The sequence below is a fragment of the Barbus barbus genome (assembly GCF_936440315.1).
Source record: "Barbus barbus genome assembly, chromosome: 16".
In the NCBI taxonomy this organism is placed as follows: domain Eukaryota; kingdom Metazoa; phylum Chordata; class Actinopteri; order Cypriniformes; family Cyprinidae; genus Barbus; species Barbus barbus.
The window spans coordinates 9,329,904-9,353,242 of NC_136744.1; the positions used below are offsets into that span (position 1 = coordinate 9,329,904).

Consider the following 23,339-nt stretch of genomic DNA (forward strand, 5'->3'; position numbering starts at 1 on the left):
GTGTATGAAAGAGTCACATATGTTGTATTTAGTTAAAGATTGTTTGTTGTCGTGACACAGTCATGGAAAGAATGAGTCCCACCCACTTCATTAAATATTACAGGCTCTCGAGCAGAGAGGTACTCTGTACCTAGGAAGAGACAGGCTGCTGCTTAAACTGTAAGTAACTAATACTCTTTCACACTATACATGTCTTCTGTTTAACGTTTTAAACAACTGAAATAGTAATAAAGATGTTTAGTGCGCTGCTACGTAGGCCTTTATGCGCTTTCTGCTCTGTAACTCCTGCAGGAACACGTTATTTTAAGCCTTCTCCCAGCGAGCATTTCAAGAGATCCACCCATAATGTTGTGCATTAAACACATTAAAACGCATTTCACTTCTGTCGCTTATCTTCGATTCACGCGTTTAAGGATCCATCACAGTTCAGATCTGTGGTATAATAAGGTTTTATAGGGAGATAAACCTGTTTTAATGTGACAAGGTTTAAACACAGACCAGGTTTAAGACTAATCCCAGACTTGAGTTGAAAGAAATTTGCTCTTTGCTCTGATCTTAAAGTATATCAGTGCCTTTATTTAGTCTCAAAATGCATACCAGTAATGTTTTTTTTCTAAGGCACGTTTATAAAAATTACTTAAATGGCCTAATTGAACTATGGTCTAATCCTGGTTTAGTCTAAACCCTGTCTGTGAAACCAGGCCTATGTTTTATATATTTGCGCTTGATAAAAACTGTTTGCATATATATATATATATATATATATATATAATATACATACAGTATTTTAATTTTTCCACAATAATTATTAAGACCCCTGCTTTATAGAAAGTAAAACTTCTACAGTCATAAAGAGTGGACCGTTGGTTTTGTGATGATTTCAAGTGTGAAGGCAAGGCCTGTTGAGAAACTGACTGGAGGATAAAGCTGTTTTGACATTCTAATGCAGGACATTCACATTCTTTAAAATTAGGCCAAACAAAAGTCCTTTTTCTGCCCTGAGCAATGCATCATTGTATAGGCCCACCTGAAATATTGGTTTGGAAAGTTTGACTGTTTAGATTGCATCATATATGTTGAGGTGTGGTGTTTTATTATCAACAGAGTTCATCTCTAAAAGTCTTTGTATTTTGCCCCTTCCCTATTATTATAATGTGTTTTATGGCAGGTGAGGTGCTATGCAAACCTCTCCAACACTAAGTAAAGGTGATAAGACTGCATGCAGAGTGTATTATGCTTTCAAATACATCAGTATTAGTATCCATGGCCACATATAGAGCATGAACACAGGCGAAAAAAATATTATAGGCTATAGCTTTTTATTTGTAGGTTCACAAAGTATGGACATCACTGAGGCAATGCATCAAGGGTCAATGAGCAATATTATTAAAGCTCTGTTTTTTTTTCTTTCAAATCTTATCCTCTCCTATCATGTTATCCATATAATTTGTGCTTCATGTAGTGCTCAAGCACTATATTTTCTAACCCTACTGCAGATAACTTTGCCTTTCTGCACTGCCTCAATAATCAGTTATTTAGCATAGGCAAAAGAGCATGATACTTCCTACTACAGAGCTCAACATTGGCCCGCCAGCTGTTCTATTCATCAGTTGTTGATTGAAGGGATTGGCGAACGGAGGGTTTTGTAGGAAAAGGGGCAGAGTCTGGCATTTGTCACCAGATAGAAGAAGTCTTTTGTTTCACTGGAAGATCCAGTCATGACAAAAAAAAAAATATAAAAAATACATGTATTTTGAAAATGTTTAATTTCATAGTCTAAAACATGTTTACTTGTGGCGTCTACAAAGGTATATAACATAATTTAGCAACCTCGGAGCTCAAGGTAGGTCAATCTTACATTAATTTAATGTGTTATCACTAAAAATCTATTTCCCCGGGGAAAAAATTAACCCAGGTTAAAAAAATAAAAGTACACTTCCATAGTGCTCAAGTACTCAAGTGTACTACAAATGGTTACTAAATACATTTTTAAATACAGAGATAGAATATTAAATGCGCATTTTAGTTCATATTCATGGTGTCCCAAAATAGCACAGTTGAGTACACTTAGTTGATCTTAAGTTTATTTTAAGCAGTACTAAAGAATCATTTGTAGTATATTCAGAACAAAATTAGTGCGTGGAAATAGAGCACTTTAAGTACATCATGGAAGTGTACTATTTTTTATTTTTATTTATTTTTTTAACCAGGGAATGGGAGTTTTACTTCCTGAACATGACTGTAGTTTGCTATAGCAGCTGTCTTGAATTTGTTTTATGTAATGTGTTTCCATGGTTTGTACCACATGGGAACTCTTTCGTGAGAGACACTGACTGCTGTTAATGGTTGGTAAAAAAAAAAAAAAAATGAGGGCTTGATTTTGAGAGCATAGCCACTACTTTCCATTCAGAGTTTATGTTTAGATATATTTCAAAGGAAAGGGTGAGAAGTATGAGCAGTCAGAATGCAGTCAGTTCCCTGTCAGAAAAAAAGCAGAGAGAATTAGGCTATATATATATATATATATATATATATATATATATATATATATATATATATATATATATATATATATATATATTACATATACATACAGGTACATCTCAAAAAATTTGAATATCGTGAAAAAGTTCTTTTTTTTTCTTGTAACTTATTTCAAAAAGTGAAACTATATTATATATTTTAGATTTATTACATGTAAAGTAAAACATTTCAAAAGTTTTTTCTTTTAATTTTGATGATTAGATCTTACAGCTCATGAAAGTCAAAAATCAGTATCTCAAAATATTAGAATATTTACATTTGAGTTTCAATTAATGACCATCCCTACAGTATAAATTCAGGGTATCTCTTGTTCTTTGAAACCACAATAATGGAGAAGACTGCTGACTTGGCAATGATCCAGAAGACGAACATTGACGCCCTCCACAAAGAGGGTAAGTCACAGAGGGTCATTACTGAAAGGTGTGGCTGTTTACAGAGTGCTGTATCAAAGCATATGAAATGCAAAGTTGACCGGAAGGAAGAATTTGGGTGGGAAAAGGTGCACAAGCAACAGTGATGACCGCAAGCTTGAGAATACTGTCAAGCAAAGCCGATTCAAACACTTGGGAGAGCTTCAAATGAATGGACTGAACCTGGAGTCAGTGCATCAAGACAGACATAACACATGCCTTTGATGTGAGAGACCCGGGTTCGAATCCACTGTGAGACACCAATGTGTCCCTGAGCAAGACACTTAACCCCTAGTTGCTCCAGAGGCGTGCGACCTCTGACATATATAGCAATTGTAAGTCGCTTTGGATAAAAGCGTCAGCTAAATGAATAAATGTAAATGTAAAATGCGAGCAGCGCTTCCTTCACTAAAAGCTGACATCTCAGTTCATCATGATCTAAGCTCTGTAATAACACAATGAATCTTTCAAAATGTCTACACTTCGTGTATTAAAATGAGACGATTGGTGAGCACGCAATTTCAGCACTGTGGTGAGTCACCTCTGACTGGCCATTGCATTCCAGAAATCAACAGCTGAGTCTGTGATTGGCTACATTGCGCAACCCTTTAAACACGTGTTATAAATAGAAACTCTGCCTAGCTTTCGCATGTTAATCATTTTAATGTTAATATTAGTTGTTGCTTTTGTGCAACAGATAAATAACAATTCATATTTTTTTAGACATTTTATGTTTAGATCATTTCTATTTTGCGGGAGTCCCGCAAATAATTTTATTATTTTATTTTATACTCTTCCCGCCCACACCCGCACTCGCCCATCAAGAGTTGCCCTGTTGCGTTGGGTGCAGGTCTCTAGTCCAAAGTCCTCTTTTCAGATGAAAGTAAATTTTTCATTCCATTTGGAAATCAAGGCCCCAGAGTCTGGAGGAAGAGTGGAGAGGCACAGAATCCATGTTGCTTGAAGTCCAGTGTGAAGTTTCCACAGTCAGTGATGATTTGGGCTGCTGTATCATCTGCTGGTGTTGGTCCACTGTGTTTTCTGAAGTCCAAGGTCAACGCAGCCATCTACCAGGAAATTTTAGAGCACTTCATGCTTCCTTCTGCTGACAAGCTTTATGGAGATGCTGATTTCATTTTCCAGCAGGACTTGGCACCTGCCCACACTGCCAAAGGTACCAAAAGCTGGTTCAATGACCGTGGTGTTACTGTGCTTGATTGGCCAGCAAACTCACCTGACCTGAACCCCATAGAGAATCTATGGGGTATTGTCAAGAGGAAGATGAGAGACACCAGACCCAACAATGCAGATGACCTGAAGGCCGCTATCAAAGCAACCTGGACTTCCATTACACCTGAGCAGTGCCACAAACTGATCAACTCCATGCCACGCCGAATTGATGCAGTAATTAAAGCAAAAGGAGCCCCTACCAAGTATTGAAATGAACATACTTTTCAGAAGCCTGACATATCTGTCTAAAATATCCTTTTTTATTGATCTTATGTAATATTCTAATTTTCTAAGACACTGAATTTTGGGTTTTCATTATTAAAAAATATTGACCTTTTTCATGATATTCAACAATATTAATATATTTATATATTTATATTCAACAATATTAAACACAAATGCGAAAGTGAAAGAAACTTTAGCTATCTTGTTTTATTAGTTGACCTATGCATTATTTAGCAAAACAACATTCCCTCTCAATATCTCAAGTCAGGTGTTAAACACAGAAGCAGGGTTTTGACTTTTGTCACCGATCTAAACGGAAAGGAAATGGGTGATGCTTTTCTATAATAGAACATGCTTGCAAAACTATTTGAAAAATGTGCCCTTGAACGACTTCATTAAATCAACCCAGCAATATCAGTATACTGACCATTCATACAAATCTGTAATAATTATTTATCAACCATTTTTTATGCATGAATTACTTTGTAAAACACAGCATGATTTACAACTATAAATATAATTTAGTGATGCTTTTAGATGTACAGCAGTCTCTGCTCTCTGCGGGCTCACTGACATTGTCATTCACTCAGCAGAAGAGCAGGTGTAGCAACAAATAGACTGTAAGATGGAGAGGCCTAATGGATCAACTGTATCCTTCTAAATAGAGTACTACACAAGACATATTTTTATAGGCCCACCCAGAACTGGATTTTGGATTATTGCAGAAAATAAGTTCTGTGACCAACACAAGTTTATGATTCTTACCTTGTTCAACAAGATAATCTTCACAAATAAATAAAGCCTAGGAGTAAAAGCTAAAGTTATAAACAAGTTATACACCATGTTCGCATGACTTCATTTTATAAAGTCTTCTACTTTATATACAGTTTTTCTAATTACAACCCATACTTTTTTCAATTTCAGGCACGACAATGAGCTATCCAGGCTATCCTCCCCAGTCCGGCTATCCTCCTCAGGCTGGTGGATACCCACCCCAACCAGGGGCGTACCCTCCTGCTGCAGGAGGTTACCCCCCTCAGCCTGGGATGTACCCCCCGCAGGCGGGTGGATACCCTCCCCAACCTGGAGCTTACCCGCCCCAGCCAGGTGCCTATCCTGGCCAACCAGGGCCGTATTCTGCTGTGCCTTCAGGTGAGCTACTGTATTTGGTGGATGAATTCCATATGTGTGCAGTGTACTGCCTTACATCATACTCTAATCCAGTGCTTCCCAGTCCTGGAGGACCCCTAGCCCTTCACATTTTGTATGGCTGTGTCCAAATTCAGGGTCTGCATCCTCCTTAGGATCCTTCCTACCCGGTTGAAGGAGGAGGGATCCTCCGACGTCAGCAAAACCCGGAAGTCGGTGTTTGTGAATTTGGACAGCCTACCCTTCTTTCAGTTCCCTCCCTTACCCGTTGCTCATATCCTGTCGCCTAGCAACCGTGACCATTATTCTCCTCATTTTAATTATTTTGGAAGAAATAAAGCAATTAAATAAATTAAATACTTTCTTTGCTCGTTGTCGGAGAGTTTTTTATATCAGACTACAAGACAGTCACATCCAGGTAAGCCATTATAGCCTATTTTTATTTGTTTTTAAGTGTTCTACTAATTTCTCCTACAAATTCATTGAGCCGAAGCATAAACTTTAGCTTGTTTTGTCAGAGAAACTCCTCTCCCACTCCGCTACCGCTCGCTTCGTCCGCCATTACGCTCTGCCGAAAAGAATTATGGGATAGGTAGGACGGGAAAGGATCCACCACACCCATCCTTCCAATTCGGGGAAAAGGAGGACGTATTTGTGGGCCGCATTTGAAGGATCCTACGAATTTGGACAGCCTTCGTCGCGGCGCTGTGACGTAACATCCTTCAAATGAGTACTCCGAAGGATGCAGACCCTGAATTTGGACACAGCCTATATCTCCTTTATCAGACACACCCAATTCATGTCTTGCAGTCTCTACTAACGAGCTGATGAGTTGAATCAGGTGTGTTCGATAAGGGAGACATACAAAATGTGCAGGGCTAGGGGTTCTCCAGGACAGGTTTGGGAAGCACTGCTCTAGTCTATGAAGTTTATATTTGAAATGGTTATAAAGGTTTTATTTTAGACAGAAACTCAGTGGACAAACCAACTTTGTTTCATGGCACTTTCACTGAATAGTGATGTTGACATGGTAATGTGGAATTTTTAGGTGGAGCCAGTGGAAAAGAGTAAGTGACTGAATGTATAGTGAGGTAGAAACGCTAGCTAGTTTCTAGCATTGTCTCGCACTGACAGATATTCACGTGGAGGCTCTTCTTTAGAGAGGCCTTCAATCTGTGTGTGTTTTTGCACCAGAGGTCACATGGATTACATTACTAAATAAACACAAATGAATGTTCTGTTGGAAAGAAACTATTGACTTGTTGACTAGTCGGTCACACATTTTCCATAATCTGGTTGCTTTAGCTATTTTTCCAAACCAAAATATGCTTTGTTTGGTATGTATACTTGCTAGGACTTTTGACCTTGCTGTGTTTTGTTTACCCGGATTAATTTATTCATCAAAATGTTCAAAACTCTAACGCTTTGTTCACACTCCTCACCAATCTAATTTGGTTTAGTTTTCAGATCTGATCTTTAGCACTGTCTGTCCATACTGTCAGTATGCTAGTAATGAAATCTGATCTGTTCTGACAGGGAAGCAAATATCCGGTTTATCTACATCAGTTTTGCTAGTAGTTATTCAAGCGTCAACATGATGCTTAGACATGTTCTCATACAAAAACTGTCAGTGTGGAAATTTCGCTTCTGTTCATGTCTATCATGATCTTACTGCGGTGCTGAACTCCTAGGCATATGAGAGTATTGTACACACAGTGCATTGGTGTAGTGCATTAAAAACAGACTCATTCACGATGTACTACTTAGTGAATGTCACATTGTTTTCTAGAGGCATTGTTTCCTTTAAAAGGGTTAGCGGAGATAAATGCATTATTTGATGATCACACACATTGTATATCAAATTAAAAGTGCTACTAATATCCAATCTGACAGTTATATTATATTTTTTTCCTGTTCAGATCTCAGATATCCCAAAAAATATATCCCTCTTACACAAAATTATTTCAATATGGCCTATGCTCATTCAACAGCAGTTTTGTTCCCAGAAATAGATTGTTGTTTTATTGTTGAAAAGTGTGATGAGGAAGTTATATTGTACACATTTTAAAATTGGGATCAGTAAGATTTTTATTTATTATTTTAAGTAATTAATATTTTATTCAGCAAGGATGCATAAATCAATAAATACTTAGTGTTATAAAAGTTTTCTATCTTGAATAAATGTTGTTATTATTAGTGCTGTCAAATCGCGATTAATCGCATCCAAAATAAACGTTTTTGTTTGCATAGTATATGTATATGTATGTGTACTGTGTATATTTATTATGTTTATATAAATACACACACTTATATATATTTATAAAATATTTATGTATATACATTTATATATTTATATTCTTATTTTATATTATATAAATATATAAACATAACATTTTTGATATATATATATATATATATATATACATGCATGCATGTGTTTGTATTTATATATACATAATAAATATATACAGTATACACACATACACATTGTATAAACAAGAACTTTCTTTTTTGGATGCGATTAATCGCGATTAATCGTTTGACAGCACTAGTTCTTATGAATGATCTGTTAATCAAAGAATCTTGAAAAAATGTCTCAATTTCCGCAAAATTATTAAGGAGCACAGCTGTTTTTAACTATGATTATAATAAGAAATGTTTTGTGGACAGCAAATCAGTATATTAGATTAATTTCTTAAGAATCAAAGTTTAATAATATTTTACAATATTACTGTTTTTATTGTATTTTTGATCAAATAAATGAAGTCTTTGTGAGCATAAGCGACTTACTGACCCCAGTAAGTCAGTACTGACTTTTGAAGTGTGTGTGTTTATTAATTTATGCTTTCATTAGTTCATATTTATGGCATTTTACATGGCTTTGCGGTGTGGCAAATACATTTTAAAATACTTGATATAGTCAATTGCTAAAATAATGATTAAAATGAGTCTAATGAGTTCAGCATCACATGACAGGTCAACTTCCCAGTCTATTCCATGTCAACTAAACAAATATACAAGTTATTAGACTTAAAAATAGAGGAAACACCCTGCAGAAAGAGCTTAATAATTAATTTGCAATGTCAGTACAATGTTACCTGCCACTTCTTATTAGCATAACAAAACCCGCTGCTCTGGATTCAACAGAGTGTTTCTGTTTTGTCTTATCACATCAAAACTGAAAATACGTTTTTTTATTAATATAGAAGAGGATTCAGGGCCCTCGGGATTCTGCACAGAACAATGATCAAAAGTTGATGTCTAGATTATTATTAGCTTGACATTTGATATTCAATGTGTCCTGATTTCCCCTATACATACTGTTTTGAAGTCAACATGAAATGATGCTCACAGCCCATTTTATTTCTGTAATCTGACATGTGAGACAAGGTAGTCAATAAGTGCACAGCAGTAATTGTCTGGATTGTGAAAAATAGGCCAGAATGGTTAAGATATGTTATATAGCAGAATGGAGATTATACCAGGTGACTGGAAGAGAGCATTGAAAAGGATCTGAGACTGAAAAGAAAAGCCATTTTCACAGGCAGACCATGTTATTACATTTTTCTCTTTGGAATAACATGCAGCAGTGAATCATGCGCTATAAGACCAGGAACATGTTTTAATGACGTAAATAGGGTTGGTTTTGATTTCATATTAACTGTGAAGTGCACTGATATTGTTCGGTCATAATTAGTGTGGGGCTTTTTGTTTTTTTTTGTGTGTTTGCTTATGTTAAATGCATGTATTTACAGGAGGTTGGGGTGCTCCCGGTGCTCCTATTGGCCTGGATAATTTGCAAAATCCTGGATTCAACGCATCAAATCTCCCAGCAATGGTAAGTTCTTTAATAAAATGATGTATTGTGTGATCAGAAATGACATTGGTCTCCATTCTCAACAGATGCAGGTAATTTGATTCCAGTCAGTATAAAATGCACAACCTTGGCTAAAACCGCATTAAATCCTTTCTTTATCAGCTTTGTACGAAACTGTGCTCTTGTGACCGTGATATTGATCCCTTATAATTTATCCGTCATCAGAATGTGCTTTGACCAACAAATTTGACCCTATTCAATCTACTGATGCACAGGCTTCTTTAGAGTTTGCTCTGTAATCAAATGTGAACAAGTGTGGATCCATTGAACTACTGCAGCAAGGACCATATTTCACACAACATGTTCTATGATCTACAAAAAAAGCATAGGCCTACACGATGATGATTTAGTTATAGAGCTGCATTTATAAGAAATATCATTAGGAATGAAGAATACTTTTTTGGTGGATAAATTAATTAATTGTTTGAAGAGGTTTCTCTCCTAGGTATCTATCCTTGTGAAAAAGAAATACACTATGCATAATTTAAAATAATAATAATAATATACCTTAAAGGAAGGTAAAAAAAAAAGTGCAAACTGGCAGCAATTTAACTGCATGTTAATTACAATGAAATGAAATGTCCCACTTAAGTACATTGTCTTTGAAATACAGTATGGTTAAAGTTTACTGCCAAATATATAATTCACAAGCATTTCTGATTTATTTATTTAGAAACTTAAATATACTTTGATGTCATTTCTATTGAAACTTGTATGTGATGCATATATATATATATATATATATATATATATATATATATATATATATATATATATATATATATATATATATATATATATATATATATTATTTTTTATTATTCACCTGTAATGATAAAGTTGCAATTTAGTGCATTTAAAATATATGAACTTAAATGTAATATGGAATAACATGCTACAGTTTAAATATAATCAAGTACTTTGTTATTCCTTAGTGTTAAGATCATTGTACTTTAAAGTAAAACTTTTAATTTGATATTATTACAAAGTGCATTTTTTAGGTTTGAAGTACACTGCATAAGTGCATATGTAATACAAATGAACTAATTTCTCTTTTCTCACAAAAACTTAATAAATGAATACAAATATATATATATATATATATCAAAAAGGGCATTTCCTGTGTTCTAATTTGAAATTTATGCTGCCCTCAGCTACATAAAAGTGCCCAAAAGTTTAAGAGACTCCAGTAGACTGGCAAAATCATCAGTTGACCACCTTGCTTTTTGGTGTTGGTGTCAGCCATTTAAAAAAAAAAAACACACATTGGTTGACCACTACGTCATGAAAATATTTTTGCAGTGTGATGCTTTAGCTTGACTAAAAGGACTGGTTTCATTACTCCTCCACAGTACTTCTGCATTTAGAGTTCAGCAAGGGAAAATTTGTGCATGTGGAAACTCTTTCAGTGTTACAGAACTGTGTCTCTGTGACACCCGTGTGCAATATGATGCAAGTAGCTTAAGTCAATAGAAACGTTTTAGTGCAAAGCCACACTATCTAAACAAACCACTCCATGAATTCACACTTGTTCATCGTCCTCCTTATCTCCCTGTCCTGGCCTTAATCATTTCTTTGTCCTTCAGTATTGTCATTTCATGGCTGTATATGTTAATTTCCTGCAAAGTCTGCTCTACTGTCCTAACTGTCATGCTCGCTGTCATGCTTTTTGCTTTTTTCGCCCCCTCAAATTTTTCCATCGCAGGCAAATCAGTTCGCTGCCAATAGTGGATTTACCCCAAATCCATCCATGTTCCCTCAAGTGCCTGGTGGCTATCCTGGCCCCCAACCTGGGGGCCCACCAGCCCCCTCCCCTAACCAGCCCTATGGCATGTACCCTCAGCCAGGAGGAGGTATGCCCCAAGGTCCAGGAATGGGATACCCTGGTGGGCCACCCCCAGGTCAGCAGATGCCAGGCTACCCAAATGTCCCAGCACCCACTCCGTCCATGCCCAGCTATCCCAAAGCCCCCTCACCCAACCCGTCCATGCCCGCACACGGAGGAGGTTACGGAGGAGGTGCACCTGCTGCTCCAGCTATCAGTGTAATTAACTTTTACGTATTTTTTGTCCAATTTATTGCAGTATGCAGGGTTTCTGAGGGTCTTAAAAAGTCTTAATTCATCTTTCCACAAATTAAGGCCTTAAAAGGTCTTAAATTGGAGCAGAAAGTCTGGTATTCAACGTTGCATGCACTGCAAAGAATGAATATCTTCCTAAGTATTTTTTGTCGTTTTCCAATACAAGTATAGGAATATCAAGATACTTTACTTGAGGTGCAAAATGAAGATAGTTAAAGAGTTTTCAGAGAAATTGAGTTTATGCTTAAAACTAATACAAATATCTGTCAATGATGTATGAAAACTTGTTTAAGTTGATTTTTTTCTTGATCTTTTATTAACTGTATTAGTCTATATAACATATTTGCTTATTCTAGTTAAGCTACAGAGAACATATTGATGTATTGTGTTCCCTTCAGTTTATTCTTCAAATTTTCCTGGTCTGTAAATGGTTTTCAAAAAGTCTTATCTTTACCTTCATAAAACCTGCAGAAAGCCTGAGCATACATTTGAGTCCTAACTTGTTTTCTTTCTATTATTTGTAGCGTGGATTCAGAGGGACCATTCAGGACTTCCCTGGAGCTGATCCCCTAAAAGATGCGGAAGTCCTCAGGAAGGCCATGAAGGGCTTTGGTTAGTTACTGTTCATGCTCATTTTCCACTTACTCTATTTCTTAGAAAGCAACGTCACTTATTCTCCCTCGGGGTTAAAAGTCATTCTGTTCTTTTTGTTCTTTGATGTTTATCTATTATTAATCTTATTAAGTTTGACCCCTTTGTGATACAGGTGACGGATGTTTAAATACTGAGAGCTTTTTTTAGACTGACATGAAATACAATAAGAGCCTTCCAGAAAATGACTCCTGTGTTTACTGTATATGCAGCTGCATAAAAGGCTGCTAATATGCATGAACATGTTTCAACAGGCACTGATGAACAAGCCATCATTAATTTACTCGGAAGTCGCTCCATCAGGCAGCGTGTTCCACTCTTAGTGTCATACAAGACTGCCTATGGAAAGGTAATGGAGAGCATTGGAGCTTTTTAGAAATTTGCTGTTCAGCAGATACAGCAGCTGCCCCTTAAATTGAGACCAGGTTTTATTTGAACTTCTAATAGCTTTTCTTAAAAGCTTAGAACCATGATGTGCTACATGCTATTATATAGTCTGAGGCAGGTGGTGTTAGTGGGAGGAAACTGTCTCATTCTAGAGAGCATTTGATTGCCCCTGAGTGCAAGATTAGACATCAGTAATTTTAGTCCATTTTTCCAAAGGAGGAAGACTAAAAGATAAATATGCCAAGATCATTTTGTCAATGCTTAGCATATAGATCATCAGAGCCTTAATACAGAAAAGAACTAAATGCAGCAAAGTTCAGATTTTGTAATGGATTAAGAAAAGCATCATTAATCATTCTCATGTAACCAAACGCTTACAGGATTTGATTAAGGACCTGAAGTCTGAGCTTTCAGGGAACTTTGAGAAACTGGTGCTGGCCATGTTGAAGACTCCAGCTCAGTATGATGCATCTGAGCTTAAAGAGGCCATCAAGGTTTGTGAACTTTGTAGTACTTTATTAATAGAATGAATACAAATGAAGCATGAAAAAATATATAATCAAACACATGTGCAACTTAGCACCCTCACATGGATAGCTGATGCAATATATAATACATAAAGGTACTGGATTTATAGTTATAGCTTAGTTATATTTATATACCATTTAAAAGTTGTCAATAACTAATTAATTAAATTAATAAATGTTTTTATTTGATCTTAAATACCCTGTACAACTTAAATACCCTGTACAACATTCTTTTTGCGAATTCCACTATTTATGTCAACAACATACTGACCTGCACATTTATATTTATATTTTTCTATCTTTTATTTTATTTTTTCTACTTTTTTTTTTTCTTAATATTTGTATTCTATATAATTGCACTGTCCTTGGAGCGGACCTGACTTACATTTCACTGCTGGTTATACTCTGTATAATTGTGTATGTGATGAATAAAAAAAAAAAAAAATCTTGAAAATCTATTCAGCACGGATGCATTAAATTGATCAAAAGTGGCAGTAAAGACATTTATATTGTTACAATTTAATTTATATCTAATAAATGTTGTTCTTTTGAACTTTCTATTTATCAAAGAATCCTGAAAAAAAGTATCAGTTTCCAGAAAACGATTAAGCATCACAACTGTTTTCAACATTGATAATAAAAAGAAAATATGAGCAGCAAATCAGCATATTAGAATAATTTCTGTAGGATCACGTGACACTGAAGACTGGAGTGATGCTGAAAATTCAGATTTACCATCACAAAAATAAATTATTAATATTGTGTAATATTTCACAATATTGCAAAACATTTTTTACTGTATTTTCAGCCTTGGTGAGGCTGAAAATGAGGCTTCATAATTAAAAATCTAAATTATTAATGAAGTGTTTGAATTCTTAATGATGCATATAGCATTACTTTTATATGTAGCATTGCTTTCACCCAAAAACCAAACACAAAGGGAGAATATCTGAGGAATGATATGTACCTACAACAGGTTTACATTTTGAGCGAACTGTTCCTTTGTGTCACAGATAACAGAATATTTGATTAGATTTTTTGATATGCCATCAATACAAATGTAATCTGCTGATTATTTCACAGGGAGCAGGGACAGATGAGGCCTGTTTGGTTGAAATCTTGTCCTCTCGCTCTAATGCGGAGATCCGAGAAATCAATCAAATCTTCAAAGCCGGTGCGTACTAGAGTCATATCACCTAATTCCTTCCCTCTGCAATTACTGATTTGATTACTTCCCAATCAAGCATTTATCATGCACGTTTTAATCTAAAGCATGACAGTAAAGCGCGGTGAGCTGTGATGGATAACGCTCAGTGTTTCTGTTTTAGAAAATAAGAAATCGCTGGAGGACTCCATCAGTGGAGACACATCTGGACATTTCCGCAGACTTCTTGTCTCTCTTGCTCAGGTACGCAGAAGATGTGAATGTTATGATGTGAAACTTTCATATTTTGAGGGTCAAAAACGTTGTAAATTACAGAAATGTGAAAGTCATATCCGTATTTCTTCCTGTTATTTTCTCAAAGGGTAACCGTGATGAGAGGGAGAATGTGGACATATCAGTAGCCAAACAGGATGCTCAGGTAATTATTGAAATAAATGTTTCTAAAAATATGTTTCTCATTCTTTGAAGAGCATCTATTATGCTCTATTTGTGTTCTGCTGCAGGCTCTCTATCAAGCAGGGGAAAATAAACTTGGCACAGATGAGTCTAAGTTCAATGCCATCCTGTGTGCTCGGAGCAAAGCTCACCTCAGAGCAGGTACGTCACGGCTCTTTGGCTGGACTAATAGTATTTATTATCAAGTCAATGTCCGTTTTAGGAAGGTCAGTTCACTCAGCGCCTCCTCCAGGCTGCTTGTTTCCTTCTAGATAGTAGTAATGCTATTAAAGCTCATATCTACTTGAATAGGGAAATACCTAAATCTCCAAACCTGTTTGTCAACAATACTGTACTATGACATATATTGAAAGAGGAAGAATCATGTTGTCTTATATATTATATATTGACTATAATGATTTTTGAGTGCTCCCACATAAAGAATACGTAAAGTGTAAAAATGTTCAAATTCTGCCACTTTGTGCATTATGGAGTGGCCAAAAATTCAGTTTTGGGTCTGACATTGCAGTCAACACACTCTTGCCGAGGCTGAGAATTACTACTCATAACTGGATATGGTTTCCAGTGAAAACATTTGAATTCACCTCTGAATCAACCTACTTATTATGGAATTTCTTGTTTTTTTTTCTATAGGACACAGTTATCCTTTGTTTAATTACATAATATGTGCAATACTGGTTATATATTTATCTCATTAACATATCTACTGTAACTATTTATTTGATTGAACATCCAAAATTAAAGACAGATTTATAAAAAAAACTAAGATACAGTAAAAACTGAAATATTGTGTTTTATTCATTAAATATTCATTACAATTTAAAATAACTGTTCTCTGTTTTAATGTATTTTAAATTGTAATTTATTCCTGTGATGACAGCTCAATTTTCAGCATCATTACTCCAGTCTTCAGTGTCACATGATTCTTCAGAACTCATTCTAATATATTCCAAAGTGTGTTCTGCACAATATTTTTTATTGACATTAAAGTGTTATATACATTAGAAATTACTCCCTTCAAATGTAAGGGAATATTTAAAACTGCATCCAATCCTGTACTAGGAGCAGGGCCGGATTATATTAGACGGGATTGGGTGAGTGCCCTGGGGCACCAGCCAATAGGGAGGCACCAAGTGATTAAGATAATGACTAGACCAGGGTTCCTCAAATCTTTCCCTGGAGGTCCAATCTGCCGCAGAGTTTAGCTCCAACCCTGATCAAACTCACCTACCTCTGATTTTCTAATGATCTTGAAGACTCTGATGAGCATGCTCTGAGTGTTTGATTAGGGTTAGAGCTAACCTCTGCAGGAGTGGGCCAGATTTGAGGATGCCTGGACTAGACCGTTAAAATATACACTACAACTGTGGTCACCCTAGGGCACTACACTGTATTAATCCGGGCCTGACTAGGAGGAGTGGAGGGATATGTGGGACAATGGTTTTGGATTAGATGTCGAACTTGAAAATATCTAAACAAATTTGATCTTGGCAGTTTGTATTTTGAAGAGAGGGTTGAGAATGGGGCAAAAACATCATCAATAAAAAGATCACTGAATTTGACAAGGCCCGACTGTTGCCATTGACTAAAAACTGATAAAAGATCTGATAAAAGAGCTGATAAAATGTAAAAACTGTAACTTGAATGCAATGTAAGTCGCTTTGGATAAAAGCGTCTGCTAAATGCAGAAATGTAAATGTAAATGACTCAGTCCAATTGACCTGGAAGGAATAGGTGATTCTTGCATATAGGGCTGGTTACAGAGAAGTCTTTGAAACCAAAACATTGTCTAAATGGAAACCAAATCTTGAGGGTATTTGCTACAACTGCACTGAGAAAAATGGTTTTGTGGTGAAGTAAATACTACATAAAAACAAATGTAATTTCTACATTAAATAATTTAGTTCGGGCAATAATAATAATAAAAAAGTAAATTCTATATTATTACTCAATTTAAGCTTGTAGAAATTAAAGTTTGAACTTATGAGTATATTTTACTTAGAATTGTTTGTTTACAAGGATTCTTTAAGTTATGATCCTGTTTTCCCATCATGCACGGGGGCATGAATAATTAAAAAGGTCAAATGTTTCACTGTTTTCGAGTTGCATTTACACAGTTTTATGGTTGCTTTTGTTGTTAGGTTTAGTAACTTACTGTTTTGTGACATCTGGAGTTCATTTTCTACTAAAAAATGACCCATTCATACTCAGACACTATTCACTGATTGTGTGTGGTGTACCAGGTTCATTTGGGTGATAATTATATAGAGTGGACATATTATTTTAAAAGGATAACAAGCTTATGTTTATAAGTGAACCACATGCTTTAATAGCATGTTTTTTTTTCTAAGTGCTACATTAAGTACATTTTATAAACCACGACTGAGTGAAATGTAGCAGTGCAGTAAGCAGACCAATAGCTGAAGATCTAAAATAAATTATAATTTTATTTTGGTTTAACTCTATATTTTGAATATAAATGAGTTTAAATGTTAAGTTAACACAACTTGAAATTACTTAGTAGATTATATCATGTTGGATGTTTTAAGTAAAGAATGTTGAGTGAACTCAAATATTTAAGTTCAGATAACAAAGAATATCTTGTTTATTTCAAATCAAATTGTTCCAAGTTGGGTTTACTTAAAAAGTGTGATGCAAAAATGGTGAGGTCTAGTTTTAACTTGTCAATTAAAGGAGCAAACTTTGTAAAGGTTAGGGAATCCCTGTGTAATATTTATCCCTAAATATTTCAAACCTGATACAGACAGCTGAAAGGGTATATCCTTATTTGAGGATATTTAAATATGGAGGCCCTTATTGTTTATGGGAAAACAAGCACTTTTTGAAAGATTTAACTTATAACCTGAGAAAGTTCCAAATTGATTCAATACCTTAAGTACCTGGGGAATACCTATAATCGGATCTGAAAGGTACAACAGCATATCATCGGCATATAAGGATACTCTATGTTCTATGCCCTACTGTTAGACATGAAGTGTTTTTGTGTTGACAGTGTTTCATGAGTACCAGCACATGTGTGGCAGAGACATTGAGAAGAGTATCGAGAGGGAGATGTCTGGAGATCTGGAGAGCGGCATGCTGGCTGTCGGTGAGCTGTCTGATCTGCCATCTATAATCGTTTCATGAAATCTAATCATTAAACACTCATAACTGTATTTCTTAACTTGCTCTCCATCCTGCCGGCCGCTTTAAGGGTAGAGCTGTTATAGGGTAAATATGTGGTAATATATTTTCACACAACGAGATTCATAACACAAACGTGTGTCATAACACACAACGTAGCTGACATATGTGTTTGCTGTGTCATAGTGCATGACTTCCTTTCAGTCGGTGACATGTTCATAATGAGGTGTGTTTAGTGTGTTATTTCGGTTTGTTGTTGTGAACAGTTAGGTTTTCTTTTTTAAATGACTTTCACTTTCAGATGAATGCCTGGTCTGTCTTCATTCTGTTATATTTTTCAATTTTAAGTTTCAAGATTCATCTTGCTTGCTCTATTGTACACGGCTTGTTAGCTGCAGGGTGATTTGCGCATGGTGAGTCTAAACGGGTCTTTCTGTTTGTAGTTAAATGCATCAAGAACACACCGGCCTACTTTGCTGAGAGACTCTACAAGGCCATGAAGGTGAGAAGATTTCTTTTCAGTGCGAATGAGCTGTTCTGACTACAGAGTAACAGAGATGGCAAATTAATGATTAATTACAAACAAAGCCATGGTTTACAGTAGAAGTCAGTTGAAGTCATGTTATTGTACAGCAGTGGCTCTCAAACTGTGGACACAAAGTGCCCCCTGGTGGTATGCCAGAAGAATGTCTTAATTATCATAGTAAAAATATATTTTTATAGTATTGTCTTTATATTTATTTTTATTTTTTAAATGTTTTATATTTTTACATTAGAATACATTTGTTTTGAATTGGTATTTTACTTTTAAATTAATATATACATATGTTAATATAAAATATTTTTAAATATAAAATAATGTTATATTTATATATATATATATATGTACTTTATTTTTTTCAAAATATATTATATTATAAATATATTAAATATATATTATTTCAAAATAAAATATTTATTAATAAACATACAAATATTTTATCAAATACATTTTATTTGATAAAATATTGATTTCTTAATTTGGAAATTCAAGAAGTGCCAGGCATGGAAAAGGCATGGACATTTTAATAATGAACATCATTTTTTTTTACTTGCGCTAAGTTCTAAAATATTTACAGCAATAGAAACTAGTATATATTTCAACTGGACTGCAGTAACTATTGTAATATTATGATATAAACATTCATATGGAATAATGTAACTCACTCTAAAATGTTCAGAATGCTGAAGTAATTTGAGGGAACACAAGTTACCTGGATTCTGATTTGATTAAAGGCAGTAGTTGGCCTAAGAGTTTGGAGAACTACTGCCCTAGTGTATAAGATCACATGTATCAAATTTTCAAATCCGAATATGCTTAAAAATATTTAAAAATTTGAAATATGCAGGGAGCTGGAACCAAGGATTGCACTTTAGTTCGCATCATGGTGACCCGCTCTGAGGTGGACATGCTGGACATTCGTCAGGAATACGTGAAGAATTATGGGAAATCTCTATACACAGCCATATCTGTGAGTACCTGTGTAACAACCCATTTAAACTATGCTTTACGTTTTTGAGAAATGAAAATTACAGCACTGTAATAATAATTGTAATGACACTAATCTGCGTTTACAGGGAGACACTTCAGGAGATTATAAGAAACTACTGCTGAAGCTCTGCGGTGGAAGCGATTAGAGGATACAGATGCTCGTAGACCCTCAGAGGACATGAAGCCACACCACGATTTCTACACATCTTACACCTTACTTTCATTTGCACTCTTACATACTTGCATGTTTTACCATACTCTATGCAGAGGCACTTGTGTGCATATATACTGCACGCTACATTTCATGCTCTTTTATTAATATATTTTTATTTCGAGAGTAGCCAGCTATATCTTTATGTGCCTTCTATACTCAAAGCAGTGGTTTAGCAAATTATTATATGCTATCGGATGTGTGCGTTTCCTCCAAGATACTTTGTTTGCAAGTTGATTTAAGAAAATTCTGAATTAAGTATCGCGTACAGATCTGAATGCCAAAAATGTTTTTACACATTTATGTATTTTAAGTAATTATACATATACTGGGGAAAATGTGCCATAAATGTTAGTTTTAGTCATCAAAATGGACATTTTATAGTAAAGAAATTTATATTTACACTGTTTTTTTTTTTATTATATACACTTCTTTTGTTGTAACCATTATGATTGTCGGCCTCCTTACTATTGAGGCAAAAAGTGGTAATGATGGTGCTGTCTTTGTGCTTCTTTTTTGTTTACTCTACAGAGCCAAACACACGTATGAAATGCTAAGTAAATTCTGCCTGAAAGAGAGAACTCAAGCGTTCAACTTCCTCAATAGCCTGTTTGGTACTATCAGTGCTGACTTCTGAAGCTAATTCAGCTGTGACCTCAAAACACCCTGATAAATATTAATAACAACATTCATACAATTATTCCTACTAGATCAGGCATGACTCGCGGTCAAACAACATTATTACAATCTACAGAATAAAGATAGGAGGCTTCATATCTAAAGTGAGTTTACCGAGGCAAAAATAATAATCATAATCAGATATCTGGTCAAATCATTAAATGACTTGATGAGAAAATAAATTATTAGTAATTAAAATTAGTTAATATTTTATAGGATATTTATACTTTTAAAATAATGTCAAATTTAATTAAAATGTAATATACAGTTTTAATCAGTGAACATAATTATTTGTAGTTATGCCAATAATAAGGTCTAAAATATTTTGAGCAATATAAAAATACCTCATTAAATACATATATAGGTTAATATAAAATAATTTGTATTAGATAAATATATATATAAATTTAATATAAAATTGTAATATTTTTTCTAGTTATGACAAGGTCTCAAATATATATATATATATATATATATATATATATATATATTACAAGATTAAATTAGAGTAATATGAGATTTATAATATGTATATTTGCTCAATGCTAAAATTATTTCATAAAAATATTACTGAAAACACAAGTAGTCAGTAAAACACAATGTCTTGTCTTAGTATTTATTTCATTTGTAATTAGCCGTGTTTAAAAAGGCTAAGGAGGTTCTCAGGTCACTGTGACTGAATCATGGGATACATGCATGTATGAAGGGGTGTAGCTTCAAGCAGTGCAGAAGTGTCACTGCTCCCAGATCAGATCAAATCTAATCCAACAGCCTGGTTATTTCATACCGAGGCCAAACTGCTAAGGACGGCAAGTTACACGAGCGTTATTTAGTTAGACAAGTTCATCGAGGACACAATGTGACAGCCAGGTTTTAAATAATGGCGGGGACATTAGCAGCAGGACTCTTATTCTGTAATGTATAGTCATCATAGGCCTGTATGTTCATAAATGTAAAGGTATAAATAATTAAATGTGTGAATATAAATATTATGAACGCGAGTCAGTGACAGCGAAAGCTGCCTCACACATTATGACTCAGGATTTTAATTCAGGAAGTTATTTACAGCAGTAGAGGGCAGAATTGCCCTGTGCATTTTAAATACAATGACAAACTGCAAACAAAAAAAGGGGGGATTTTTAAAATGTCAGTCTATTATGATATTATTTAAAAATAAATAAACAGAAAATCGTGTGACGTCTTTTAGCTACCTTTTAATTTTTTTTTTCTCTGAAAATTGATTATATTCATTTATTTATTTTTCAGAAATAATCGTCTTTCAGCATTTAGGTCATAATCCATTCAAAATTAAAAACTTCAGTCTTGATTATTCAGGGCTTACAAATATTATCCAGAAAATGAGGTTCCACTGAGAGCAATCAACTTATATCTAACCTCTAAGATACAAACCAAACATCTGTTCATACGTAATAATCATGTTTTTTAAAGACTCTTTTTAAATGGTTTTACCTCTGCATGCTGTTCTCTTTACAGAAAATGTTTACAAGTCTTTATAGAATTAACTAGATAAATAACCCATAGTACTTTAATCATCAATCAGTCACAATAAATGAGTATTTTGTGTCTCTATGAGTTCCACAAAATGCAGACAGAGCTAATGTTGTCTCTATATCTTGGTGAAGTGTATACAGACACGTGTTCTCTAATTGGTGGTTGTTAATTCTATCTAAGCATCAAGTTGAACGCCGAGGCGTCAGTGCCTTGACAGCACCCATTTATGCTTCACGTGGGAGCTTCAATTTAGAGCAACCAATCTGCAGTGTCACAAGGTTTGTCAGATGGGAGTAACCAACCCTGCTTTGCTGACATGTGCTTCTTTCCATGCATTGAAAAGATCACAGATTTCTCCAAATGTGTCTGCTCACTCTGTTAGGCCTTGCATAACATACATACAATCAGTTGAACTGATAGTTCATTAGTTCACAGTGTTTGCATGTGTCGGACAGGCATCCTTTGCACCTCTTGTTATCTACTTTGGTAGTCAATCTGGTTTAATCCCATGTTTATCTTTCTTTGTATGTTTGAGGTAACTGATAATTGACTGGGTACTTACTAATCAGCTTTTCATTACCATGTAAAAACCCCGACTGGCCTCTTATAGCCTGTGAACTCTGTGTAACCTGTAGTTCTTCATCTATAAAGCAGTCTGAGCTGTACAGCTAATGATGTAAGTCATCTAATGAACACTCTTTCAGCTCCTATTCTTACTGGCTTTCAGCACAATAATGTGAATTTTGAGCTTCAAGGATGGATGGTCCACAAAGCCATAAATCAGAAATGTAATGCACTCATATGGATGATATGAGCAGGATAAATCACCAAAATCATTTTTCACATGAAGTCTAGAATAAATCAAATCTTGGAGTTTGGAATTTGCTCTTGTGATATGAATATTAGAAAATGTATGATTTTCAAAAAAATGATTTTCTTTTTTCGTATATATTTGTCTATTTATCTAAAATTATATAATTCATATGTTAAATGAAGATTCATTTACTTGAGCAAATACCATTTTTACATAAATCTGTTCAGTTATGTCTATCCCAAAAAATCCTGGGATATATCCACTTGAGAAGAAAAAAAATCTTGTTTTCCCTTTGAATTGTTTTTATTCACTGACAGATTTTTTTCTTGTTTTAAGCGTAAACTATAACTTATTTTTAATACTTTTTTAATAAAACAAGACTTAATATGTTGTCATTTTGCTTCTTAGACTAATGCATCTTAATTTAATATTTTTATACAAAATAACATTGTAAAACAAGAAGTGTATGTGGGCAGCCTGCCAGTGTAAGAATATGTTTTGCCAATGATCTCAACATAGAGCTAGACTTAAACTTCGGGGTGTTGTTAAGCAATAACAGTGTATTAATGGGATCGCATGATCAAATCATAATCATAATTTAAATATAATCATTCAGCAGCATTAGAAGTGCTTTGGCTGGAGAATGGCGTTAACTTATTGTGACAGTAAAACTAGATCATGCCATTAATTTGTAATCATTACAAGAATACCAAAATCTTGAGCACGTGTTATTAGACATCTTAATATC

The 23,339-nt window shown here is 34.7% G+C and overlaps 1 protein-coding gene across 2 annotated transcripts; it reads left to right on the top strand.

The window, feature by feature from the left end:
• The first annotated feature begins 104 nt into the window (after window positions 1-104).
• On the top strand, window positions 105-20,188 carry LOC306882534 (annexin A5-like). 2 transcript variants are annotated; one of them, XM_079437232.1, is made up of 15 exons: window positions 105-159; window positions 5,328-5,561; window positions 9,314-9,396; window positions 11,141-11,479; window positions 12,040-12,127; window positions 12,421-12,515; window positions 12,934-13,047; window positions 14,164-14,254; window positions 14,409-14,488; window positions 14,607-14,663; window positions 14,749-14,842; window positions 17,715-17,810; window positions 18,289-18,347; window positions 19,234-19,356; window positions 19,463-20,188. In XM_079437232.1, the coding sequence occupies exons 2-15, from the start codon at window positions 5,342-5,344 to the stop codon at window positions 19,520-19,522; spliced, it is 1,599 nt and encodes a 532-aa protein (XP_079293358.1). In that variant the 5' UTR covers window positions 105-159; window positions 5,328-5,341; the 3' UTR covers window positions 19,523-20,188. The 2 variants fall into 2 exon arrangements, with proteins under 2 accessions (XP_079293358.1, XP_079293359.1); XM_079437233.1 differs by having other exon boundaries at window positions 11,279-11,479.
• The last annotated feature ends 3,151 nt before the right edge of the window (window positions 20,189-23,339 follow it).

What these genes read in the sequence shown, in the direction of transcription:
- LOC306882534 (XM_079437232.1), top strand. Translation starts at nt 5,342, where the DNA reads ATGAGCTATCCAGGCTATCCTCCCCAGTCCGGCTATCCTCCTCAGGCT. An exon ending in CATCAAATCTCCCAGCAATG is followed by an intron (nt 9,397 to 11,140) that starts GTAAGTTCTTTA and finishes TTTCCATCGCAG; the next exon opens with GCAAATCAGTTCGCTGCCAA. An exon ending in AGCTTAAAGAGGCCATCAAG is followed by an intron (nt 13,048 to 14,163) that starts GTTTGTGAACTT and finishes ATTATTTCACAG; the next exon opens with GGAGCAGGGACAGATGAGGC.